Genomic DNA, 19,427 nt, shown 5'->3' with positions numbered 1-19,427 from the left:
GTCTTCTTAGGCCTCTATGCATTGGGCTTTTGGTCGAGGAATTATGGTCACCAACAAGACTTATTCGGTCGAGTTTTATTATAGTAAAACGTAACGCAGGCTCATATAACAATAAAACATCGTTTCTTTCAACGAATTGGCCGGATGGTGTAGTTGGTTATCACGTATCGTTAACACCGATAAGGTCCTGGGATCGAGCCCCAGTCTGGTCATTCTTTTTTGCTTTTTTCTTTTCCGCACCGTCCAACATCACCACTACTCACAGTGAATGTAGTGGCATGCCTCTTTTCTTTTTCGTGATGATTATTATTTCGACTTAAATTTTTACTGCTAAATTCGATTTCCTACTTCGCAAAAAAGGCCGAGATAGTATAGTACCAGTCATTGTTTACTTTCTACATATTTGGAACCTGAACTAATGAAAGCATAACTAAACTCAATATATATATTCGGGAGACCTAATACACCTACGCCAGACAATCATAGACAGCCCGCACATAAGCCGCCGTCCTATCTGAACCCAACGTGCCTGATCCCATTCTATTCATCACGTAGGCAATCGTCATCCGTCGCTCAACATCCATAACAACTAGCGAACCACCCCAGCCCGTCCAAAAAGCAATGCGACCGTCAGGCAACCAAGGAAACGTCTCCGGGACGGGCAACCCAACACCAAGACCCCAACGCAAATGATACATCAAGACCAAATCCGGCCCACTGATCTGCTCCTCCAGCATGCGGTCAATAGTTTCAGGCGAAAGATACTGTTTTCCATCCACCGTGCCTCCAAGCGAGACGACCGACGCAATGCGCGCAATCCCACGAGCATTAGAGAATCCATTCGTCGCACCAATCAACGCCTTCCTAAACCCAGGACCCATACTTTCTTCAGCCGGCATAGGCAGACTAGCGAAGCTCTTGAACATAACACTCTGCGGATCAACACCATCAAGTCTCAATGGCGGCGGCGGGGAAACGTCTGCTGTGCGCGACCAGTCCTTTTCTGGGACACCGAGCTGAAAGTCCGCAGCTAACGGACTGGCAAGCTCGTCGCGGATGAACTCATCCAGCGGTTTTCCGGTGATGCGATGAACAAGTTCGCCGAGCAAGTGGCCCTGGTTGGCTACGTGGTAGCCGGAACGTTCGCCGGGCGTCCACCAGGGGGCCTGTCGGGCTAGTTTATCGGCACCTCTCTTTGCATCGTAAATATCGTCTAAGGTGTTGGGAAGCTCCCACGAGGATACTCCCGAGGTGTGGCTGAGAAGCTGTGATACCAGGATATTTTCCTTGCCGTTCACCGCGAACTCGGGCCAGTATTTAGAGACCTTCTCATTCGGGTCTAAGAGGCCACGGTCGATGAGGATGTTGGTTGCGATGGCGGTGATGACTTTTGAAACGGACCATACCACAGTTACTGTGTCTTTTTCCCATGGCTTGGTTCGGGCTGGGTCTGCGTGGCCGCCCCAGAGATCAACTACGTTCTGGCCGTCGATGTTGACACAGATGGAGGCTCCTAGCTCTTCTTCATTGTTGATCAATTGCTGTAGGAGATCGCGCACCCGAGTGAAGGCCGGGTCGCAGCGGCCGTTGATTGTGGCCATTGTAGAGTGGTGTGATATAAGGCCAAATTTATTTAATGGAAGGGAAACTTGGATGGCCCGGGTGATCCGGCATATATAGATGGACAACTCACAGGGGCCTAGAAAGGGAACCCCCGCCAGGTAAAACTGGCGCAGCAGCACAGCTATACACTTATGGTTTAGCTCCCAGTGATGCTTACTAGTTGGTACCGACCGGTCCCCACAGGGGCTACGCCATGGGGAAATCATCGGCTGTTACGATGGTCGGGGAAAGATCAGGGGAAGATCATATCTGTAATCTTATCTATATGTAAGACCTCGTTTTTAATATAGTGAAGTAAAAATATCAGCCTTCGAAAGAGATGCTACGCAGAGGAATTGAAGGAAAGTGCCTGTTTAGAGCGACTGATTTAACGTCATCTCACGAGACTGATTCAACGCCACACTTCATGCCCCTCATGAGTGCATATCTGGTCATGTCACACACGAAAAATTTGGATTTCAAATCGATGCCCTAAAGAAACTTGATTTAACTCTTATCTCGGAAGCTCAAGCTCAGGTTAATATAAACTTTTCGATACCAGATTTATTTAGTAATCGTATATTTACCTGCCAAGAGCTTACTAAGAACTTCTACGTCGCGTAGCCAGCAGACTTTTGATTTTCTACCATTGGTACCTGGATGCAACTGTTCCACACAGCATATCCTTCCTTTCCTCGAGCGGTCCTATTATATTCTACTATCGGATAAAACAAAATGAGTACCGGTCAAAAAGCCACTACGTCAATTCCTCCCTTTTCCTCTTCGGCAACACCTTCCAGGACCGTTACTATTCTTCGCAGTATCGTGCAAAGTCCGTGGACGTAAGTACGGTCTTTCATATCTATGTTCTAATATGTCCGAAGCTGACTTTCTAGCCTACCGTATATTGCACTGGTTACTCCGCTTGTGCGAAGTATTTGGAATTACATGGGTTGGAGTAACGGAGGAGAGGTGTCGCTTAATTTGAGTCATGGACTCTTGATTTTGTACTTTATTATATCACAATATGTTCGCAGGTACGGTTGATAGAATTAAGCACTATAATATGTAACTAGAGGGAATTTCATAGAACTAGCTGTTTTATCTGTACCGGAAAGGAACCCCAACATCTTGCGTCCGGGAATACTTGCCCGATGAATTTACCAAATACGGAGCAATACAGGGCTCGGTGGGATATTGTTCCACAATATACGTTCAATGAAAGGGCTGAATATACCTATCCACCACCTAGATGATTGAGCCTAGTGTGTTTGAGGCGCAGATTCCAGAAAGACGCCTTACGGAAAACCCTGAAAGTGCTGTTCTAAACACATTGCCCCACATGGCATATCTAGGGCTGATCTGTCTACGAAGTATTGCCATAGTCGACGGCTTATACTGAGAGATTCAGGATTACCATTTTCTAATGCAGTTGTTTCACTAATATCCACACACTCCACAAAAACAAGCCTCATGTCTACCATAATTACGTCATTGGTAACAGTTGAGATCAGTCAAGGTCCACCTGCAGGACCACTTTTGTCCCAGTAATTTTGCCCCTGGCTGCGACATGTGCCAATTACACAATAATATCCACCACCCTTGTTGTTCTGGTTTGGCGAGAACATGACGAAGCCGGCACCATTGTTAGGGTTGAATCCCGTGCAAACGTTGTAAAGTCCGTTTTGAACAGTGTACGCAGTATGAGCGGTGTTGTACCAGATACAGACTGTCTGATGGGAGCTAGCAGTGCATTGATAGTCAAGCCCAGTTGTCCAGCTCGCCTGCACTGCAAAGCCGCCCGAGATCCATTGTGATGCATCTGCAGTCGCCGTCCATCCGATTGTATACGACTTTGACTGGGTTGCGCCAACAGTGCAATGGTCTGCGTTCCCACAATCCAGGTTCTCCTATTCGTCGCACATCAGTCTCTCTTGTCGGTTTAAAAGAAAGTGCGTTGTTGACTCACGCTCAACTGTTTCCGCCAATAGTTCTGATGGGGATCGCCGTCTCCAACTTTCCTTGTAGCAGGTGACCACTGACTGCACGTGCCGGTTTGTCGCTGCTCCAAATTGCTCGTAGACACAGCACTTGTGGAGTTTGTTTCAGAACCAGGCACTGGAAAAGTATCCACAACGTGGATGGTCTCCGCTGCTCGCTGTAAAGTCATGTCGACTGTGTCACTGAAACAAGGGGGTATGTCGTTCCCTTTTATAGGGTCCAATGGAACAGTGGTGGGCAAAGGAACGCCGTCGCATACTACAAACGACTCATAATCATTGTACATTCTGTAACAGGTGATACCACCGGAGTACTGGGGATCCTCGTGAACAACAAATGTGGAAGGCCCGGCAGTAATATTGCCGTCGCCGTTAGGTCCAACATCTGCGACGATACCGAAGTCGGAAAATGCCCTGGTTATCAGGGCATTTGAGCAGGCGGTACCAAGTACGTCTCCAGTAGAGCTATCCTTCACCAAAATTTGCTTCTCGGAGGTGATCTTTTGTTGCTGCAATGTGACTCGGGCGTATTTATGTTCCTGAGTGTAAGGTGATGGCGCCGCCAGGGCAGCCGCCGTAAGTGCCAGGAAAAGAGTCAAAGAAATTTTTAGTATTTTCATCATGGTCTCGCGCGGGGGAGGAATGCCTTAATTGTTGAGAGTCTTGAGTTAGGCCTGCCATTGTAGCAAGTCTTATATTATGTACTCCCACAGACTACTCTGTTAAAGCCTTTTAGTGTTACGAAATAGGAGCGTCGGTCACCGCTGACAACAGGGCTATATTGATTATGGCGTTACATCGTCGTTCATGTAGTTGTTGCGTTGTGGTTGCATAGGCCTGTTTTCCATGCATTAGTGAAAATACCAAGAAATGAATTAATGACTCAAATGACCGTGCGGCCTACCAGAGAGCCCTGTCATTTAGACCACGTCATATGACCATCTCATCTACCAAGTCTTTCTGTCTCAGAATGTCATCTATCTCTTCCGACAAGTCATATGAAGTATGAACACAGCTTAGAGATGAGCACATTCTCAGTAGCCATTACAGGCTTAAATCTGATTGTGTTAGTGACTGGATGCATATCCAAAAGGTCTCATAGCTGACTATATCTCAGGTGGACTTGGAGATGGAAGGCAGTTTTCCAACCCTTTCCATATGCATTAGTGCACATTGGATTGGAAAGGGGTAGTTTGCCAAGATGCTAGGCTTCTGCCCCAGCCAGCTTCCCCGCACTGCAGGGCCTCGAAGTTGGGCAAAGCCTAAAGGCCGCCATCCTGCGACCCACTTACCACATGGACCATTTGAATTTCACGAGTGAGGTCGGTTACTTCCGTACGGTCGTAGCACAGCCTAGAAATGCAACCCTGTAGGGCCGGATATATTGGTCTAATAATCTTTGGAGTAAGTAATACAGCCCAAAGGATTCGACCCTGTTGCCGTTAGCCTTCTGAAATTGTTCAAGGCTACAGTATATCACGCTGACTTGTCTTGAAAGTAACATGAGCATTAAAAGAACAGGTGAATCATGAAAAAGTTTTCAGAATAGGCTTGATGTGAATCAGAGAGTCAATATTGTGTTTAGAAGTCAGTCAGTGAAAATTCGCTGCGTGAATTTGAGACTAAGAATATCTCCAGTAAAAGCTATAAAACGCCACCCCTCCCCAAAATTGCTCGATACTCGATTCTTGTTACCCGCTCCATTCTACTTTGTGTTACATACCCCGACTCTTCCTAACCTATACTAACGGATTTACACCCCTATAGTAAGTATCTGTCCCTCGAGTATGTCCAAGGTATTTCCCCTGATACAAGCCAACAGAACAACTCGGGAATCGTCTCGCAATCATGAACATCACAAACAGTACTATGGAACAGGACCGATGTGCCGGCCATAGTGGAACTCCTACACTGAGCTATCCATATTATTGCGCCATTGCTATCTGGCAACAAGGACTCAACCGGACGCAAGACCCATACGCCGACTTGGTGAATTGTTGCAAGAGCAACCAGTACAGCTACTACGGCGAGGATAACTGTGCCGCTTACTGCAACGCGACCAAGGACACCCAGTCGACCCTGATGGACTGTCTTACGGAGGGTCACCGTTTCCAGACAGTTGGTTGTAGCTCTGGGAAGAATTCTGGATCCGTGTCGAGCTCGGTGCCCAGCTTGAAATCCTATCTTATTTTGGCTGTGGTTCTTAGCGGCCTTTGTCAACTTTGAAAGATGGGATTTTGACATGTATGTGGGATATGGTTGTTTCGGATGGAGAATTTAGTTTAATTATGCTATCTGGGGCTCTGTCTGGCATGATCGACTTTTTCTTGTTTCGCAACTAGGCATCAACTTGCAAGCACATCTTCTGTCGTGAATGGAATTAATTTGATGAGGAAATGTGCGATCACTGTCCCAGGAATCCTCACTTACGTACCTACTACCAGTAGACCATCGCATGCAGTGAAACTATGTAGTAAGAAACATAAGACCCAATTTATTATGCCCAGCCATGAGTGACTACATCTTCTCTATTCATTGCAACAGATTGATGGACTAATCTTTCAACTTAATCTGCGTGGGTGCATCCCAAGTAGTTTGGCTCTTCAGATTCATGCCATATGATATGAACATTAGTAGACAACCTCAAGGATTCTGGGGTTCGTTCAACATGTACTGCTTCAGTGCTACTCGGAACTGTGCCAACTTATGAACGAACTCCTCGGGTGACCCCTTTAAAATCTCTTCGTCAACCGTATCGACGAAAGCAGCAAAACGCAGACGTGGCTGACGCACAGAGCTCAGAATTTCTCCAAATACATCCTCTAACTTGGCTGACGCGACATCCAAATCCCAGGTCTCAGTCATATTGTATGGCTCTGGATTGCCCACAATCGAACACTCCTGATCTGCCATATACTTCGAATATGGGGTGAGGGCAGCCTGAATACCATACTGAGCGCCAGTAAGGTCCACAATCCAGGTCTCATCATCGCCCGGCTGCCGGACTCTGACCTTTAAGATGTGGTGTGGTATACCAGCAGTATCCGGGCCAGTAATATCAACGGAGTCAGAGTGGGGAACGACCTGAATAGTCAAGCTTCTCTTTCCAACGTTGACCCCCATCATGGTGATCTCGCACGGTACGTCTAATCGGTGTCAGCCTCAGGTGGCCCAACGTGTACAAAGAGTGTTGGAGAAGTAGAATAATCGTACCTGCCAAAAGCTTTGTCACCAAGCGGCACGACAAGGGACAGGCAGTAATTCCTTGAAGCCATGTGAGGACTGCCTCTTGATGCTTGGGGTCCGCGGTCAAATTTTCTGGGAAAGGACGACCCAGAGTCAAGGAATCACTATCCAAGATCATGTGGTTGATGGAAAGATACAGATTGTCGTCGCGCCGCTCAATATTGGTAACGTCAACGTCGAAATGAAGTTCTCTGTACCCCAGAAATGCAGCCTTGGCGATGACTGCCGACCGCAGAAGCTTCTTTCGACGACGCATGGACTTGCAGTGATCTTTATGGACGGGTTGGTGCGCCTCCTGACAGGACACCCCGCAGTAGAAAACTGGCAAGGCATCGCCGGGAATGTATTCTGGTGCGCCTCTGCACCCCGAGCACCTCCACTTCGCCTCATTCCCGCAATTCGCACAACTGCCGGTCGATGACATCCTGTATCGGCCAAGAGAACTTGATGATAGTCGGGATTGTAGAGCTTGGTGAACGTAACACGGAGACGTCTAGAATTTGGAGGGAACTTAACATCTGGGAAGTCTGCTTTGTTGCGGTGGGTCCCTCTCACTCAGTGAATGAGGATTGCAGAAATGATATTGATGTGCGATTCAGCCCAGCGATCCTTCAGCAAGCTCTGTGACACGGTACTGGCCTGCACATTACGGTGATCATAATTCCTACCGGGGAGTGCCAGAAACCAATTCACGATTTGCCGATTCTGGTATCTATGGTGTAAGCTTTTCATGTGGTGCAGCTTATCAAAACCAATAATGATTTGATTGTGAAGAGGAAGCACTGCTAACTGGCTTTCTTCGAGAGATAGGTTACTTGGTAATATTTTAGTCTGTATAAAGCAGTAACAAGCGAAAATAAAGCCCAGAGCTGAGATTCAATGCATAATGGTGGGCTAGCAACAGTGGCAGTTTGAGTATACGGGTCTCCAAAACTACCAACCAAAAAACCTATTGTAGTAAACTCTGATGCTACGCTTAAGATTGCCCGTCCTGTGACTCCAAAGGCATTAGCTGAGGAGAAATAATGTGAATTAAAACAAGACGTGAAGCTGCACATCATCTACCCGGACACAGGTTTCCGCGTGGCGCTGCACGGGCGTCTAGTCAGGAACTAAAGTGTTAGTGTCCCGCCTCCACTAAGCGCTGGGTTGTGTCCATCCATCCACCATCCCATCTCACGAATGCCTGTCCCTCCGCGCTTCATTTTTTTGTCCCTCCCACTTGGTTCTGCCTTCTCATTCTTTTGATATACATCAGTTTCATAAAGAATCACACAAACGATGTCACTCGACCCTCTGCCGAATCGCAACCCTACCCCACCACCCACTCTGCCCCCCGATCCGTGTTCTCGTCCAAACTCTAACCCACCTGGTACCCTCTACCAACCAAGCTGGTGACAAGAACATATACGATGACAAGCTCTTCACCATGCTTGATACCATCTGTCAACATACGTGGAATTGCGACTTCGACGGTCATGTGCACCGATGGTACACCTACGGTGATGAATTTGGATACAGCCACCGAATGTGTTTCTTTCTGATAGACTATGGAAATGCTCCAAGTGGTGATGACTCCAAAGTACCGATTGTGTGCTATGAATGGGACGGAAGTAAATTGTATACACCACACTCAATACTGAACTGCAATGCAGTGGCCTTTGCTGATGACTGAATATAGCATCGACAAGCCCCAAATCCTTCAGTTCGAGGACGTACAAGCTGAGCTTAAAAGTGTGTCATTTACACAAGCGCCATACGAGCCTTCAGGAAAACCTCCCGTTCGGGATGTAGTGCGCAGAAGGCTGAGGAGTGCGCAGAGGATTCCTGTCCGAGAGTTGGACCATATGCGCGACCATCCTGAAGATATGGAATGGTTGGAGAGGAAGGTGAGGCCTAGATTCTGGACTAACTTTCTTGAGCAGTTGCAGGACATTGAGAAGACGAGGGCGTGGGAGGAAGAACAGAGAATCATGAGAAGGGAGTTCGAAGAAGAGGAAGCGAAGCAGAAAGCAATTGAGAAAATGGGGGACCGTTAGGCCGATCGTCAGTTGCTTGCTTTGTGATTTCACTCGGAAGTGTATATTGCGTGTCACATTCAGAGAGGATCTTGAAGCTGCTGAAATGCTTGTAAGCTAGCAAGAGTCTCTGATAATAGCATATCTGGATGGAATGCCAAATAACTCAATTGACCAATCAATAATATGCGTGTAAGATTCGATAAGGTAAGGTCTATTGACTGACAGATTTGTATGAAGTCGAATGTGCCTAGCGATATGTGATTCAAGTGACTCCGTTATATGTGTCTGAATATAAATGAGTTTGTTGTCTGGGCTCCTGACTACATCACAGCCCTTTGAAGAATTCAAATACATAGCCTTATAGTGTACTCATGAAGATAGTAGTCCAACACCCGTGCTTCGCCTAGACGCCGTAAAGAAGTCTGTACACAACACGATTACTCACATCGAAAGCTATTGGCAGATGAAACATCACCCCCAATATACTTCGCTTGAGCTGGATAAGGACACTGAATCCTGCTGTATGTAGTGCCATTACCCCCAGATAACTCCACAGGTAGGGTGTCAGGAGCAGTGCCATTCTCGACCCAGCGTCTCAAGGCAGCGAAGACAGTCGTGGGCTGCCCGCCCTTTCCTCCTGAACGGTGCCCCAGACCGGGAGACTCGAAGAAGCGAGGGAGCTGTTGAACGTCAGGGAACTTCGCCTTCACATTGTCATAGTATATTTCCGTGCCTCGAGTCGGAATGTGGGTTGTTCTAAATTGTACCAGAAGAATTAGTCAGTTCGGCGATCATAAAACGAAGGCGTGGCGATAACGTAAACCTAGCTTGCGGAATTCCATCTAATCGGGGTCCGCTGCATTCATGGAAGTCGCTGTACTCCTACACAGCGAGGTTGAAGAAGCTCAGATACTCATCATGACTTAGTCCCGCGGTATCGAACTTGGCATTCTTTGCAAAGAAAAGATGTAACCACTCATCCAATCCGGTGCTATTCACTCCAGGAACTGAGCCAAAGCCGCTGGTAACCGAGCCGGGATTTACCCCAGGTCAGAGCAATTCACCATTCCTTCCCCGGGGACCAGACCAAGCGGCATCGGCAATAGCAGCTGCGCCATGGCTGAGTGAAATAGTGCGGTCTTAAGATCAACACATTGAAATATCTGATTGACAGATGAATATGGGATATAATGACGAGCTGTCATGTTCGAATTAATCCCATCAACAAGCCCATCCAACAAAGATGGGAGTAGGATCTTGTAGGTGTTGATTTTTAAACCAGGCTATGGGATTTATCTGAATGTTATAGAATTCTTGGGTTGATAACACAGTAAGAATAAACGCGAACACGAATTGCCCTGAGGTGGGTAAATCAAATCGAATAGGCACTCCAACTGACGAATATGGGGATGTGGAGACATAAAAAGGGCTCTAAATCCCGTTCGGGAAGTTCGTTTTCGCATTTTGACTTTTCTCCACCCATGAGAGTCCTATGGGTCCTCTCTCGGCGAAACCTCCTACTTCAAATAGTATCTACATACAATATCACCATAAGGTGCGTATTGAGATTTTCGGTTTCCTTACTATTGATGCTCTGAAGTGGCAAACATGGAGCCCCATTGCCAGCCGATAAGACCGAGTGTCTAGGCTTTCTAATATCCGGACTTCAAATCAGTAATAGACTTTATACTGGGCCCTAACCAGCAGAGAACCTCCACCCGGGGAATTGTGTCCTGAATAGTACTCAACTTTCAAACAACATTGATATGCTATGCAGAAAGCGATCTTACAAATTTGGTCCCGTGGCTAATAATGAGGAAAAGGCCCCGGAAAAAGGGATTGATTTAATTCTGCATGCACAAATGACAAGCCCACGGTCATAGAGTAATAAAGTCCTAGAAGGCTACAAAGTAGTTCATGTGGTTTGAAGAATCAGGCTAAGTCCCACAAACAAAACCGGCTTACAATAGCTTTTACCTCAATCGCCGTACCCCTGACGATCCTCGAGCCGTTTAAGCCACCGTCAGCACTAAGATCTAACGGTGGCGCCTTTGACAAACCTTTCTCTGGGTCTTGATAATACTTTTGAATGCTCTGGTCGTTCATCGGATATATTGCCCTTGTATTCCGAGTCTTTATGCTAGAAGTATCGGTTTAGGTGTCTACTGAAGTTCTGCAACGACCACCACAGCTTAAGTAGTCACGCTACAGTACAAGTACTATATTCTTAATCTCCAGAAGAACGTTTATGGAATAACCATACATGTGTGTATATTCCACGCCACCAATCCAAAACAAAACTCAAAACAATAATTAGGTATAGTACTATAAATACAGATATAACAAGTTTGCGTAACCACGGCCGGCTTATTGAGGATACGCCATCTGAGGTGCCATTTGGTACCCTGTAACCTGAGGTCTGGTACGTATTTCAGCCTCCTTTTCTTCTTGAATGAGTGCGCAGCAGCCACAGCACATGCTCACACAGCAATCGCCGCAGCAGGATCCCTCAATTCCGTACTTGTTGCGCAGTTCGCCTCTTCTGATAGTCTGGTAGATCCACTGAGAAAGACCAAGGCTGAGGAAGAACCAGATCAGACACTGGATGGCGTTAGTTTCTAGAGGGGTAGAAAGTGTGTCGGGAACTAACATCACCGTTAATCGATTCGTAGCTCTGCAGTGTCGGGTCACGAAGTCGTGATTGCGTTTTGCCGAAGGCAAGGCATGGGAGGCAGCAGCTGGTCAAGCCTAGACATAGGATCGGTTAGGGATTGCGATAGTGAAGGGCATTGGGAAATCATTACTGACATAATGTGCCTGGGGAACAACAGTCAAAGAGAGAATAGTTCCAGCTAGTGTTCTGGGTGATCCTGCGAAGCTCATCTGACGTGGCTTGATCATAGGTCGGTAGGTCTCTGGGGTGAGCTCGGTAAACCTTCTCTGCGTCTGCCATTGTGTAGATAAAATGTCTGGGGATTCTTAGACTCTGTTATGAAAATCAGAGATCGAGCGGGAAATCTGTGCCTTATATATTAGGGAATAGGGGGTGGGCATACCGTCTAAAGAGGATCTGCTTGTCTTGTTTTGTCTTTGCAATGCCTACTTGGATTACAGTCAATCAATCCGTTTCCCTGGGCCAGGGCATAGGTGGGGTTCTGCATGAAGGGGTTTCCAAATAAGTGGCCTGGCTCTGATTTTGTAGTGTAATCGTTTGTCTTGGCCAATTATACATGGGGCAGGCTCTCATAAAAGCTCACTTTTTAAACCCCAATTGTGGCTCAGGCCTCTTGGCAGAGGGCGTCCGGGTGTGCTATTACTTCCCGGCGCATGTGGTGCCTGAAAAGTTCCGTTGCCCATGTGGCCCGACACGGAGAGTACTCGGACATACTGGTATAGTGGGTGGAGTCTCGAGGATCCCTACCAAGAACCGGAACGTGAAAAGCTTGGTGCCGCTGAAAGTTCTGAGGCTTATCCCGAATAGGAAGTTCGCATCCGTATCTCGGTTTCTTACCCAATATTATCAGGGTCTGACCCACTCGGCAGGTTTAAGTTTGGCTTGACTATTAACCTATTATCTGCCCTGAGTTAGGTTAATTTAGTTAATCCAGCCACGTCTTTAATCAAGCGTTGAGCCTCGTCACGATTAAGATATTCAGGGTTTTCAAGAGTAGGGGGCTATCAATTTTTCCTCTCTCGCTACCAAGCATATTGAGGGAATTTTCTTCGATCAGTCGGTTTTCACCAGCTTATAAACCATGGCTTATCGCAGTGAGGACATCTCAGGGCATAATCAAACGCTCTTTTGCAGACAGCATCACCAGTATCGGATTCTTTAGCCATGGCGAATCTATACCGAGTCCTATTCGTGACTACTTCGTGTTTGCTGAATATTGGGACGCTACTGTGTCTTCTTGTGATCGGTCTGGCATGTACAAAGATGGGAAGTCATGAACTTGAAAGACTCAACTTTCTCCAAGTAAGGCTCGAGCATAATTGCAGTTTCGCTCATCAAGACTAACATACTTGTCGCATCAAGATCGATATCCAAAATAGCCGAAATCTTTCCACGTCGAATGCATTGGGTACAACATGGGATGGGAGCCAATTAAACCAGACTTACCTGGTCGGCATAATGGGTTACTGTGGAAATGATAACAGCAACACGACAATAAATTGCCTGTCCCCGAGAGCTGGCTCGTACTTCAATGTGCTTAGAGCTATGGGCGAGGAGGGAAAGGAGACCAATGTTTCGTCAGCTCTTCGACACTCACTGCGTGCATATAAAACAACCTCGACCTGGATGCAAATTACATACATCCTGGCCATTCTTCTGACAGCCGTCCAACTGCTCGCCGCTCTTATCGTCATGAACAAGACATTCAACCGTTTCGCAATTAGCCTAGTCTCCGGTGCGGCCTTTATTTTCCTGTTAGCAGCTGCTGCACTCACTACAGTCAATTTCGTTCTGTTGAAGGGTATACTTGCCACTGAGCTGAAATCACACAACATATCTGGCACGTGGGGAACTCGTGCATTTACCGTTATATGGTTCAGCGTGGCTTTGTCTTTGTGTTCTATGGTATCCTGGACGATTACTACTTGCTGCTGTTCTGAAGCGAGACGGGGGCCTCGGGTCCAGACTTATCCTGCAATGGGTACGGCACCAGTCTACCATTCGCTCCCACCCTCTGCACCCAACTATGGGGATGCTCATCGGTATCACATGTACCAGATGAACCAAAATCCAGCCAACCAACCCTATTGCCAGTACAATTCACAATAGAAGTGACCGGTCCTGTTTGCCTGGTATGAAAGCTTTGATATGCTATTAGATTATTCTACTTAGACTCCTCTTTGTACTTACAATCAGCACTTTTTCTACTTCTTTTCTATATATGGGGATGCATTTGAAGTTCCCATGACAATATAAGGAGCACATGTATTCAATTCTAAATCAAGTAGCACTGTGACCAGAGAATGGATATGGTATTTCATTATATGCGTATATCTTTGATTAATATACTAACATAATGCTTAAGCTGGATTGGCATGTTCAAGGAGCCGGTTTGATCGGCTTGGTTTGTTCGACCCAGTCGAATTTGCCCATCATCTTGGTCAGCCAGACATCACCGGGCTTCTCAGCCATTCTCGGAGTAGAATGATCAAACATCGAGCCACTCAGGAAAGTGTGAGGGAACCCAAAGTCAAAGGGGTAAGCGCTGTCAACCTTCGCCATCTCCTCATCTGTAAGAGTCACGCTCAAGCTCGCAATGCTACCCTTGATATGATCGATCTTCCTGCAACCGACAATCGGGAACACATAGACAGACTTCTGCATCACATAGGCCAAAGCCACATCGAGCAACTTCACGCCCTTAGCATTGCCAATGTCCTCAAGAGCAGCAGAAACCTTCTTATCATGCTCGGAGGTAGGAATGAAGTTGCGACCGGGGTTATGCTTCTCCCGCTCCTCGAAGCCCTCTCTAGTCTGGAACCGACCCTGGTTCAGCACACCATAGGGGCACAACGCCATCCCCTCTTCCCTGGCCATGGGAATGATATCTCTTTCAAAGTCGCGCATTGCTGCGCTCCACATCCCCTGGTACACAGCAAACGGACGTAGTCCGTGATCCCGAGCATATTGATTTGCTTTGGTCACCACCCAGGCGGGGGTATCCGAGATACCGAGGTAAATGACTTTCCCCGCCACGACGAGGTCGTTTAGCGCGTGCATGAGTTCCGGAATGGAAGTGGTGAAGTCCCACCAGTGGACGTAGAGTAGGTCGATGTAAGAAGTCTGGAGTTTGCGTAGGGATTGCTCTACGCTGACTTTCATGGACTTGGCGTTGTTACCGCCGTAGTTGGATTGAATGGCGTCTTTGTGGTGTGTCATGTAAGCGGTTGTGTATTTGGTTGCCAGCACGATCTCATCGCGGTTCTTGCGCTCTACCATCCATTCGCCGACTAGGACCTCTGATTGGCCTTCTTGGTAGCCGCTGGCGGTGTCGATAAAGTTGCCTCCTTGGCTGTAGAAGTGGTCAAGGATGGCGAAGGCGTCTTCACGAGTACAATCTCCGTAGCGGGACTCTTGGCGGTTGCCGAATGTCATGGCTCCGAGGCATAATGGGGATACGCGAACTGCTGCTGCTGGTGCGAGTTGGCGGTGGCGGAAGAGGGGGGAGGTTTGTGCTGCTTGCTCGAGAGAAGCCATTTTGACAGATTGTGTAAATGCAAGGCGACTGATGTGATGGTACGGATCCACTTGGATTGGGAGAAACTTACAACAGTCTCAAAAGATATACACATGGATGGTTATATACTCATTGCTCTCGGCTACTCCGCCAAGGTACTAATTGATGTCATGTCATCCAGGGTATATCTAAACGGAGGTAAGAAAGGCTAATTTGCTTAAGTCCGGGCTTTATGTAACCGGATGACACTGACCCACACGTCCATGCACCATGAAGGTGCTCAGACCTGAGCATCGAGTACAAAATGAAACAGGATCAATATATCCATTGTGGACATAGTTGACGATCATCTCTACTAAACAAACAGGTCAAACCTGATTTGTTCGACAAGAGCGTAAGCGAATCTTTGCGGCCGGCAGGAACCGAGGGACGGAGTTAAACTATTCTTATACCCGAGCATAGCGGAGATTTGCCTGACAAATCAGGAACTAGATTCATCTCTGTACCTACAATATATCTCTTCATATTCGAATCACTCCTACTAAAAATGTCCTTCACACATGGAATAGCAAATAGAAGACATCGATTTGGCCGACTCCGCTGAAACCTCCGCGAAATTATCGAGGATTCCTATACAGTCTTGCCTCGAGCTCCCTCTAATCAGATGACTAGTACTCCTTCTTGGTGGGCGTAGGAAGTGTTACCACACATTAGTTACTGGCCAGGAGCAGTCACTACTACTAGGTTCCACTCGGTTATGCTGCATGCAACTTTTCCCGGTTCGGTAAGCCCGCACGGATGCCCGATGAGGGGAAGCCGCGACCGACCACCGTGAGAGTAAGTACTTTCATCGACATAGCGCTGTCTGTGGAGAAGCAACGAAGTTCTTCAGTCATGCTGTGTAAGATTTGCAAAGAAGGGTTAGAGGGTATATGGGACCCTGAAAGAACAAGGCGGCTGAAGATAGACGATAGCGACGAAGAATATGGCAATGGTATGCCCTGCAACGTATATGTTGGCCGGCCGTTCTTTCTGATACTGACCCTACTCAAGGCCGAGGTAGTCAGTGGGAGCCGGAAATATGGGTGTTTGGGCATCACCTCAACAGGGAATCCTTTGTGGCATCTATCGAGCAAGGCTGTGTCGTATGCTACAAATTCGCGCCATTGCAAGATATGGAGAACCTGGACCGGGAAACCCTTAACACACAACTGGAGGGTGTTGAATATTTTTCCGTATTCAAGATATTATTGAAGCCTCGTTGCGTGGAAATGACGGTGTACTATGGTAACATCTCCGGCACCTGTGATATGATTCCGCATGAAGGTATGTGCCAGACATGAAGGCTTAATTTGCTCCATGATATATATTACCCAGTCAGGCTGATCTCTTATAATTGTCTTGATACAAACTTTAAAGGTTTTGATGAGAATTTGAGCTTTGAAATAGGGGCATCCACTGACGACCAGACAACGTGGGTGTTAATTGAGCGGTGGCTTAATCGATGTCTTCAAGGACATCCGACTTGCGATGATCAGCATGAAGCAAACTTTATCCCAAGCCGGCTTTTAGAACTGCAAACAGACAGGTTTGATAAAATGTTCCGTCTTGTTGAAAGGCAACATGTCCAGCCCGGAGAGCGCTATATAACGCTAAGCCACTGCTGGGGGTCAACGCCATCCAACCCCGACTTGATCTTGTTGGAGGACACATTTCGCAAACTGAAAGAATACCAACCGCTCTCTGTCCTTCCCAAAACATTCAAGCACGCTTTCATCATCATTGAACGGCTGAAAGTTCGGTACATATGGATTGACCGTCTCTGTATACTCCAGGATTCGCCTGAGGACTGGCAAAGCGAATCCGCAACTATGGGGCAAATATACAAGAATGCATTTCTGGGAATTTCTGCCCTGGGATCAAGTAACGATGCTGATGGCTGCTTTTTCTCCCGAGACTCAGCACAAGTTGCCCCTAGCGTCGTCAACATACGTGTCGATAATTGGAGTGATCCCAAAACATTCAGGTTTCGCTCAGAAAAGGGTTGGGCTTGGAAAGTAACATTTGATCGAGAACCTTTGCCAAAGCGAGGCTGGACCTTGCAAGAACGTCTTTTATGCCCACGGGTTTTGCACTTTGGTCGGAAACAAGTTTTCTGGGAGTGCAGGGAATGTACCTGCTGCGAAATACAGCCGAACAATGTTTACGAGTACGATGGTAATCGCAACGACAAGAACAATGATAATGGGGATTCTCTGGACAAATCATCGTTATCATCGCCGGCCGCTCAACACAACCACCTTTGGAAACAGCTTCTTGATGCTCCAAAGGTAAGGTACATAGGTGATCCTAGAGACCAAATCTACGTAGATTGGTGCGCAATCGCAATGGTTTTCACGGCTTGCCAGCTTACAGTTCCCTCGGACAAGCTTGTAGCTATTTCTGGCTTGGCAAAAGATGTCCGGAGGCGCCTCAAGGGTCTAGGTTATGATGAAGATGATTATCTTGCTGGGCTTTGGCGTCAGAATCTACCGGGGTGTTTGACTTGGAAGGTCTTGAAACCCGGCCGCAGACCTCCTTCGTACCGCGCACCTTCCTGGTCGTGGGCTTCTGTGGACGGTGCTGTTCAGTTGTGCTATCCAGGCACACATTCTGTGCAAAAGAAAACTGCCCAGCCTTTTGCGCTTGTCATCAGCGCTAAATGTATTCCTTGCGGAGAAGATGAGACAGGTCAAGTGGCCAGTGGTAGTGTCACTTCGAAAGGACCTCTCGCGTCTGCAACGCTCATTCCAAGCGTCAAGACTCTTCCGGAAGAGACTGCCATGTCTGTACTGAGCCTTGAAACCCCTGGAGTGGAAGGTCAAAAGCCTACAATTAAGTATCCGCGAGCTCGGTGCGAGGTGATATTTGACGTCAAGAGTGAGATGTGTGCCGAGATCTACTGCCTGCCAATCGAAGCTCGCCATATGTTCAGAAAAGTTTGGGAACTCTTTGGTCTGGCCTTAATTCAGACTAAGCGAGACACGTACTCTCGAGTTGGCTACGTTGAAATGCTGCACGAGAGTGAGATGGCTGCAAAGAATTTCTTCTCCGATTTTCCGGAGCATACTTGCGTCCTCGAGTGAATATAGGCCAGACTTCTCTACAATCATGATGTTACCTCATAGTAGGCTTCATCGCTCGTTCTACCAAGGCCCTTCCAGGCATGTTGGTGTGTTGGAGCGACAGCCGAATCCCACTGGAAGTAGTAGTATTTATAGTCGAACTATCTTAGTTGATATAACCGCTGGAAAATCTGGACCAGCTATTGAGATAGTACACCCTGCCTGGCTTCAAGTCTCCCCAGCTCCATACGGCAGTTTCAAGGACTGGCCAGAAGTAGAAGTCTCCTACACGGGAAGATTTCGCAGTCTAATGTGACTACTTCTTTTTAGCTACCATAGGCTAGAAGTCTCCGGGATCCAAAGTCCTGATTGTTGCCCTTCTACCGCATAATTACATTTACATAAGTCTTTATATGAGGGTTGATCCCAAAGATACTAAATCTGGCTCAGACTGCCCCTGTAGGATATACTTGAAAATTCATGTAGAGACCGGATTCCCCTTTCACCGATATACTGGATATATTCAATATTGGGTTTGAAATCCAAGGTCCGCTAGACTTACGTCGTTGGATGGCTCCAGGGAAATTAGATACTCCCAGTGGGATTCGAAGGTATAGTCCCTAGGATGCCAGCATTGGGCCCTCTTCCAACGCAATTACCGACAATTCCATTGGAAAGCGGGGTAAATTTGATACCCGAGAGCGGCAAATAATCGAGCTGGATCGAATGCCGGGTGTGATCCAAGTCATGCGCATCAATGTGAAATTATCATTGTGACCTCAGGCTTGCTGTATGCTTCTATCTGTGATAAGCCTTCTCAGCCAATCTCGAATACGGGCCTGAGCAGGCGCCACCAGGTGTTGACCGAGCAGAAACAGTACTACTACACCACCAGTATTTTCGGTCCATGCTGCCACAGATTCTGGGGATTTCCTCAAGTGCGCTACACATCATGCAGGCAGACAGTTCATAAAGTTTAGCCGGACTCGTGATAAGCCGGACATCTCCGTGATACGTGGCTATTGATGGGGCACGAGCACAGATCAGCACGGTTGTGACGGTCTGCCAGGGCAGGGAAATATAGCCGAGATGATCATTGGAGACGCTCCGCTGTCGGAACATGTAAACTCTGACCAAGTTATTTAGGTCATCAATGCCGCACCAATCGCTTTGTTATGAAGACTTGTCAGAGTGGCTGGCTGAGAGGGGTGCAGGTTGTGACAATTCTTCAGCTCCTGCAGCTACTCCACTGGTTTGGTGGAG

General features: G+C 47.4%; 10 protein-coding genes and 1 non-coding gene across 11 annotated transcripts; 5 read left to right on the top strand and 6 right to left on the bottom strand.

Moving 5' to 3' along the window:
- The first annotated feature begins 138 nt into the window (after positions 1 to 138).
- On the top strand, positions 139 to 212 carry AtWU_t56. The gene has a single exon. It is a non-coding gene; the product is annotated as a tRNA-Val (tRNA).
- Positions 213 to 467: 255 nt separating this feature from the next.
- On the bottom strand, positions 468 to 1,601 carry AtWU_02306 (serine hydrolase domain-containing protein; the record flags this gene model as incomplete). Its single annotated transcript, XM_035497420.1, has 1 exon — positions 468 to 1,601. One exon carries the CDS (start codon positions 1,599 to 1,601, stop codon positions 468 to 470), a length of 1,134 nt encoding a protein of 377 aa, XP_035353313.1.
- Positions 1,602 to 3,116: 1,515 nt separating this feature from the next.
- AtWU_02305 (uncharacterized protein) lies at positions 3,117 to 4,225 on the bottom strand (the record flags this gene model as incomplete). Its single annotated transcript, XM_035497419.1, has 2 exons — positions 3,117 to 3,512; positions 3,572 to 4,225. The coding sequence occupies 2 exons, from the start codon at positions 4,223 to 4,225 to the stop codon at positions 3,117 to 3,119; spliced, it is 1,050 nt and encodes a 349-aa protein (XP_035353312.1).
- Positions 4,226 to 5,450: 1,225 nt separating this feature from the next.
- On the top strand, positions 5,451 to 5,828 carry AtWU_02304 (uncharacterized protein; the record flags this gene model as incomplete). The annotated part of the gene is made up of 1 exon (XM_035497418.1): positions 5,451 to 5,828. One exon carries the CDS (start codon positions 5,451 to 5,453, stop codon positions 5,826 to 5,828), a length of 378 nt encoding a protein of 125 aa, XP_035353311.1.
- Positions 5,829 to 6,245: 417 nt separating this feature from the next.
- On the bottom strand, positions 6,246 to 7,272 carry AtWU_02303 (zinc finger MYND domain-containing protein; the record flags this gene model as incomplete). The annotated part of the gene is made up of 2 exons (XM_035497417.1): positions 6,246 to 6,748; positions 6,816 to 7,272. The coding sequence occupies 2 exons, from the start codon at positions 7,270 to 7,272 to the stop codon at positions 6,246 to 6,248; spliced, it is 960 nt and encodes a 319-aa protein (XP_035353310.1).
- On the top strand, positions 7,266 to 7,670 carry AtWU_02302 (uncharacterized protein; the record flags this gene model as incomplete). Its single annotated transcript, XM_035497416.1, has 3 exons — positions 7,266 to 7,388; positions 7,448 to 7,567; positions 7,659 to 7,670. 3 exons carry the CDS (start codon positions 7,266 to 7,268, stop codon positions 7,668 to 7,670), a joined length of 255 nt encoding a protein of 84 aa, XP_035353309.1.
- Positions 7,671 to 8,277: 607 nt separating this feature from the next.
- AtWU_02301 (polyketide synthase) lies at positions 8,278 to 8,887 on the top strand (the record flags this gene model as incomplete). The annotated part of the gene is made up of 2 exons (XM_035497415.1): positions 8,278 to 8,468; positions 8,530 to 8,887. The coding sequence occupies 2 exons, from the start codon at positions 8,278 to 8,280 to the stop codon at positions 8,885 to 8,887; spliced, it is 549 nt and encodes a 182-aa protein (XP_035353308.1).
- Positions 8,888 to 9,306: 419 nt separating this feature from the next.
- Positions 9,307 to 9,987, bottom strand: AtWU_02300 (feruloyl esterase; the record flags this gene model as incomplete). Its single annotated transcript, XM_035497414.1, has 3 exons — positions 9,307 to 9,625; positions 9,756 to 9,860; positions 9,914 to 9,987. The coding sequence occupies 3 exons, from the start codon at positions 9,985 to 9,987 to the stop codon at positions 9,307 to 9,309; spliced, it is 498 nt and encodes a 165-aa protein (XP_035353307.1).
- Positions 9,988 to 11,236: 1,249 nt separating this feature from the next.
- AtWU_02299 (PLAC8 family protein) lies at positions 11,237 to 11,822 on the bottom strand (the record flags this gene model as incomplete). Its single annotated transcript, XM_035497413.1, has 3 exons — positions 11,237 to 11,470; positions 11,520 to 11,617; positions 11,678 to 11,822. 3 exons carry the CDS (start codon positions 11,820 to 11,822, stop codon positions 11,237 to 11,239), a joined length of 477 nt encoding a protein of 158 aa, XP_035353306.1.
- A 2,100-nt stretch (positions 11,823 to 13,922) lies between these two features.
- On the bottom strand, positions 13,923 to 15,080 carry AtWU_02298 (aldo/keto reductase; the record flags this gene model as incomplete). Its single annotated transcript, XM_035497412.1, has 1 exon — positions 13,923 to 15,080. One exon carries the CDS (start codon positions 15,078 to 15,080, stop codon positions 13,923 to 13,925), a length of 1,158 nt encoding a protein of 385 aa, XP_035353305.1.
- An 874-nt stretch (positions 15,081 to 15,954) lies between these two features.
- Positions 15,955 to 18,185, top strand: AtWU_02297 (HET domain-containing protein; the record flags this gene model as incomplete). The annotated part of the gene is made up of 3 exons (XM_035497411.1): positions 15,955 to 16,054; positions 16,114 to 16,386; positions 16,480 to 18,185. 3 exons carry the CDS (start codon positions 15,955 to 15,957, stop codon positions 18,183 to 18,185), a joined length of 2,079 nt encoding a protein of 692 aa, XP_035353304.1.
- Positions 18,186 to 19,427: the final 1,242 nt, after the last annotated feature.

This window comes from Aspergillus tubingensis (genome assembly GCF_013340325.1).
Source record: "Aspergillus tubingensis WU-2223L DNA, scaffold_3, whole genome shotgun sequence".
NCBI classification, from domain to species: domain Eukaryota; kingdom Fungi; phylum Ascomycota; class Eurotiomycetes; order Eurotiales; family Aspergillaceae; genus Aspergillus; species Aspergillus tubingensis.
The sequence above is the reverse complement of the archived record's forward strand: the minus strand, read 5'-3'. Positions and strand labels throughout refer to the sequence as shown.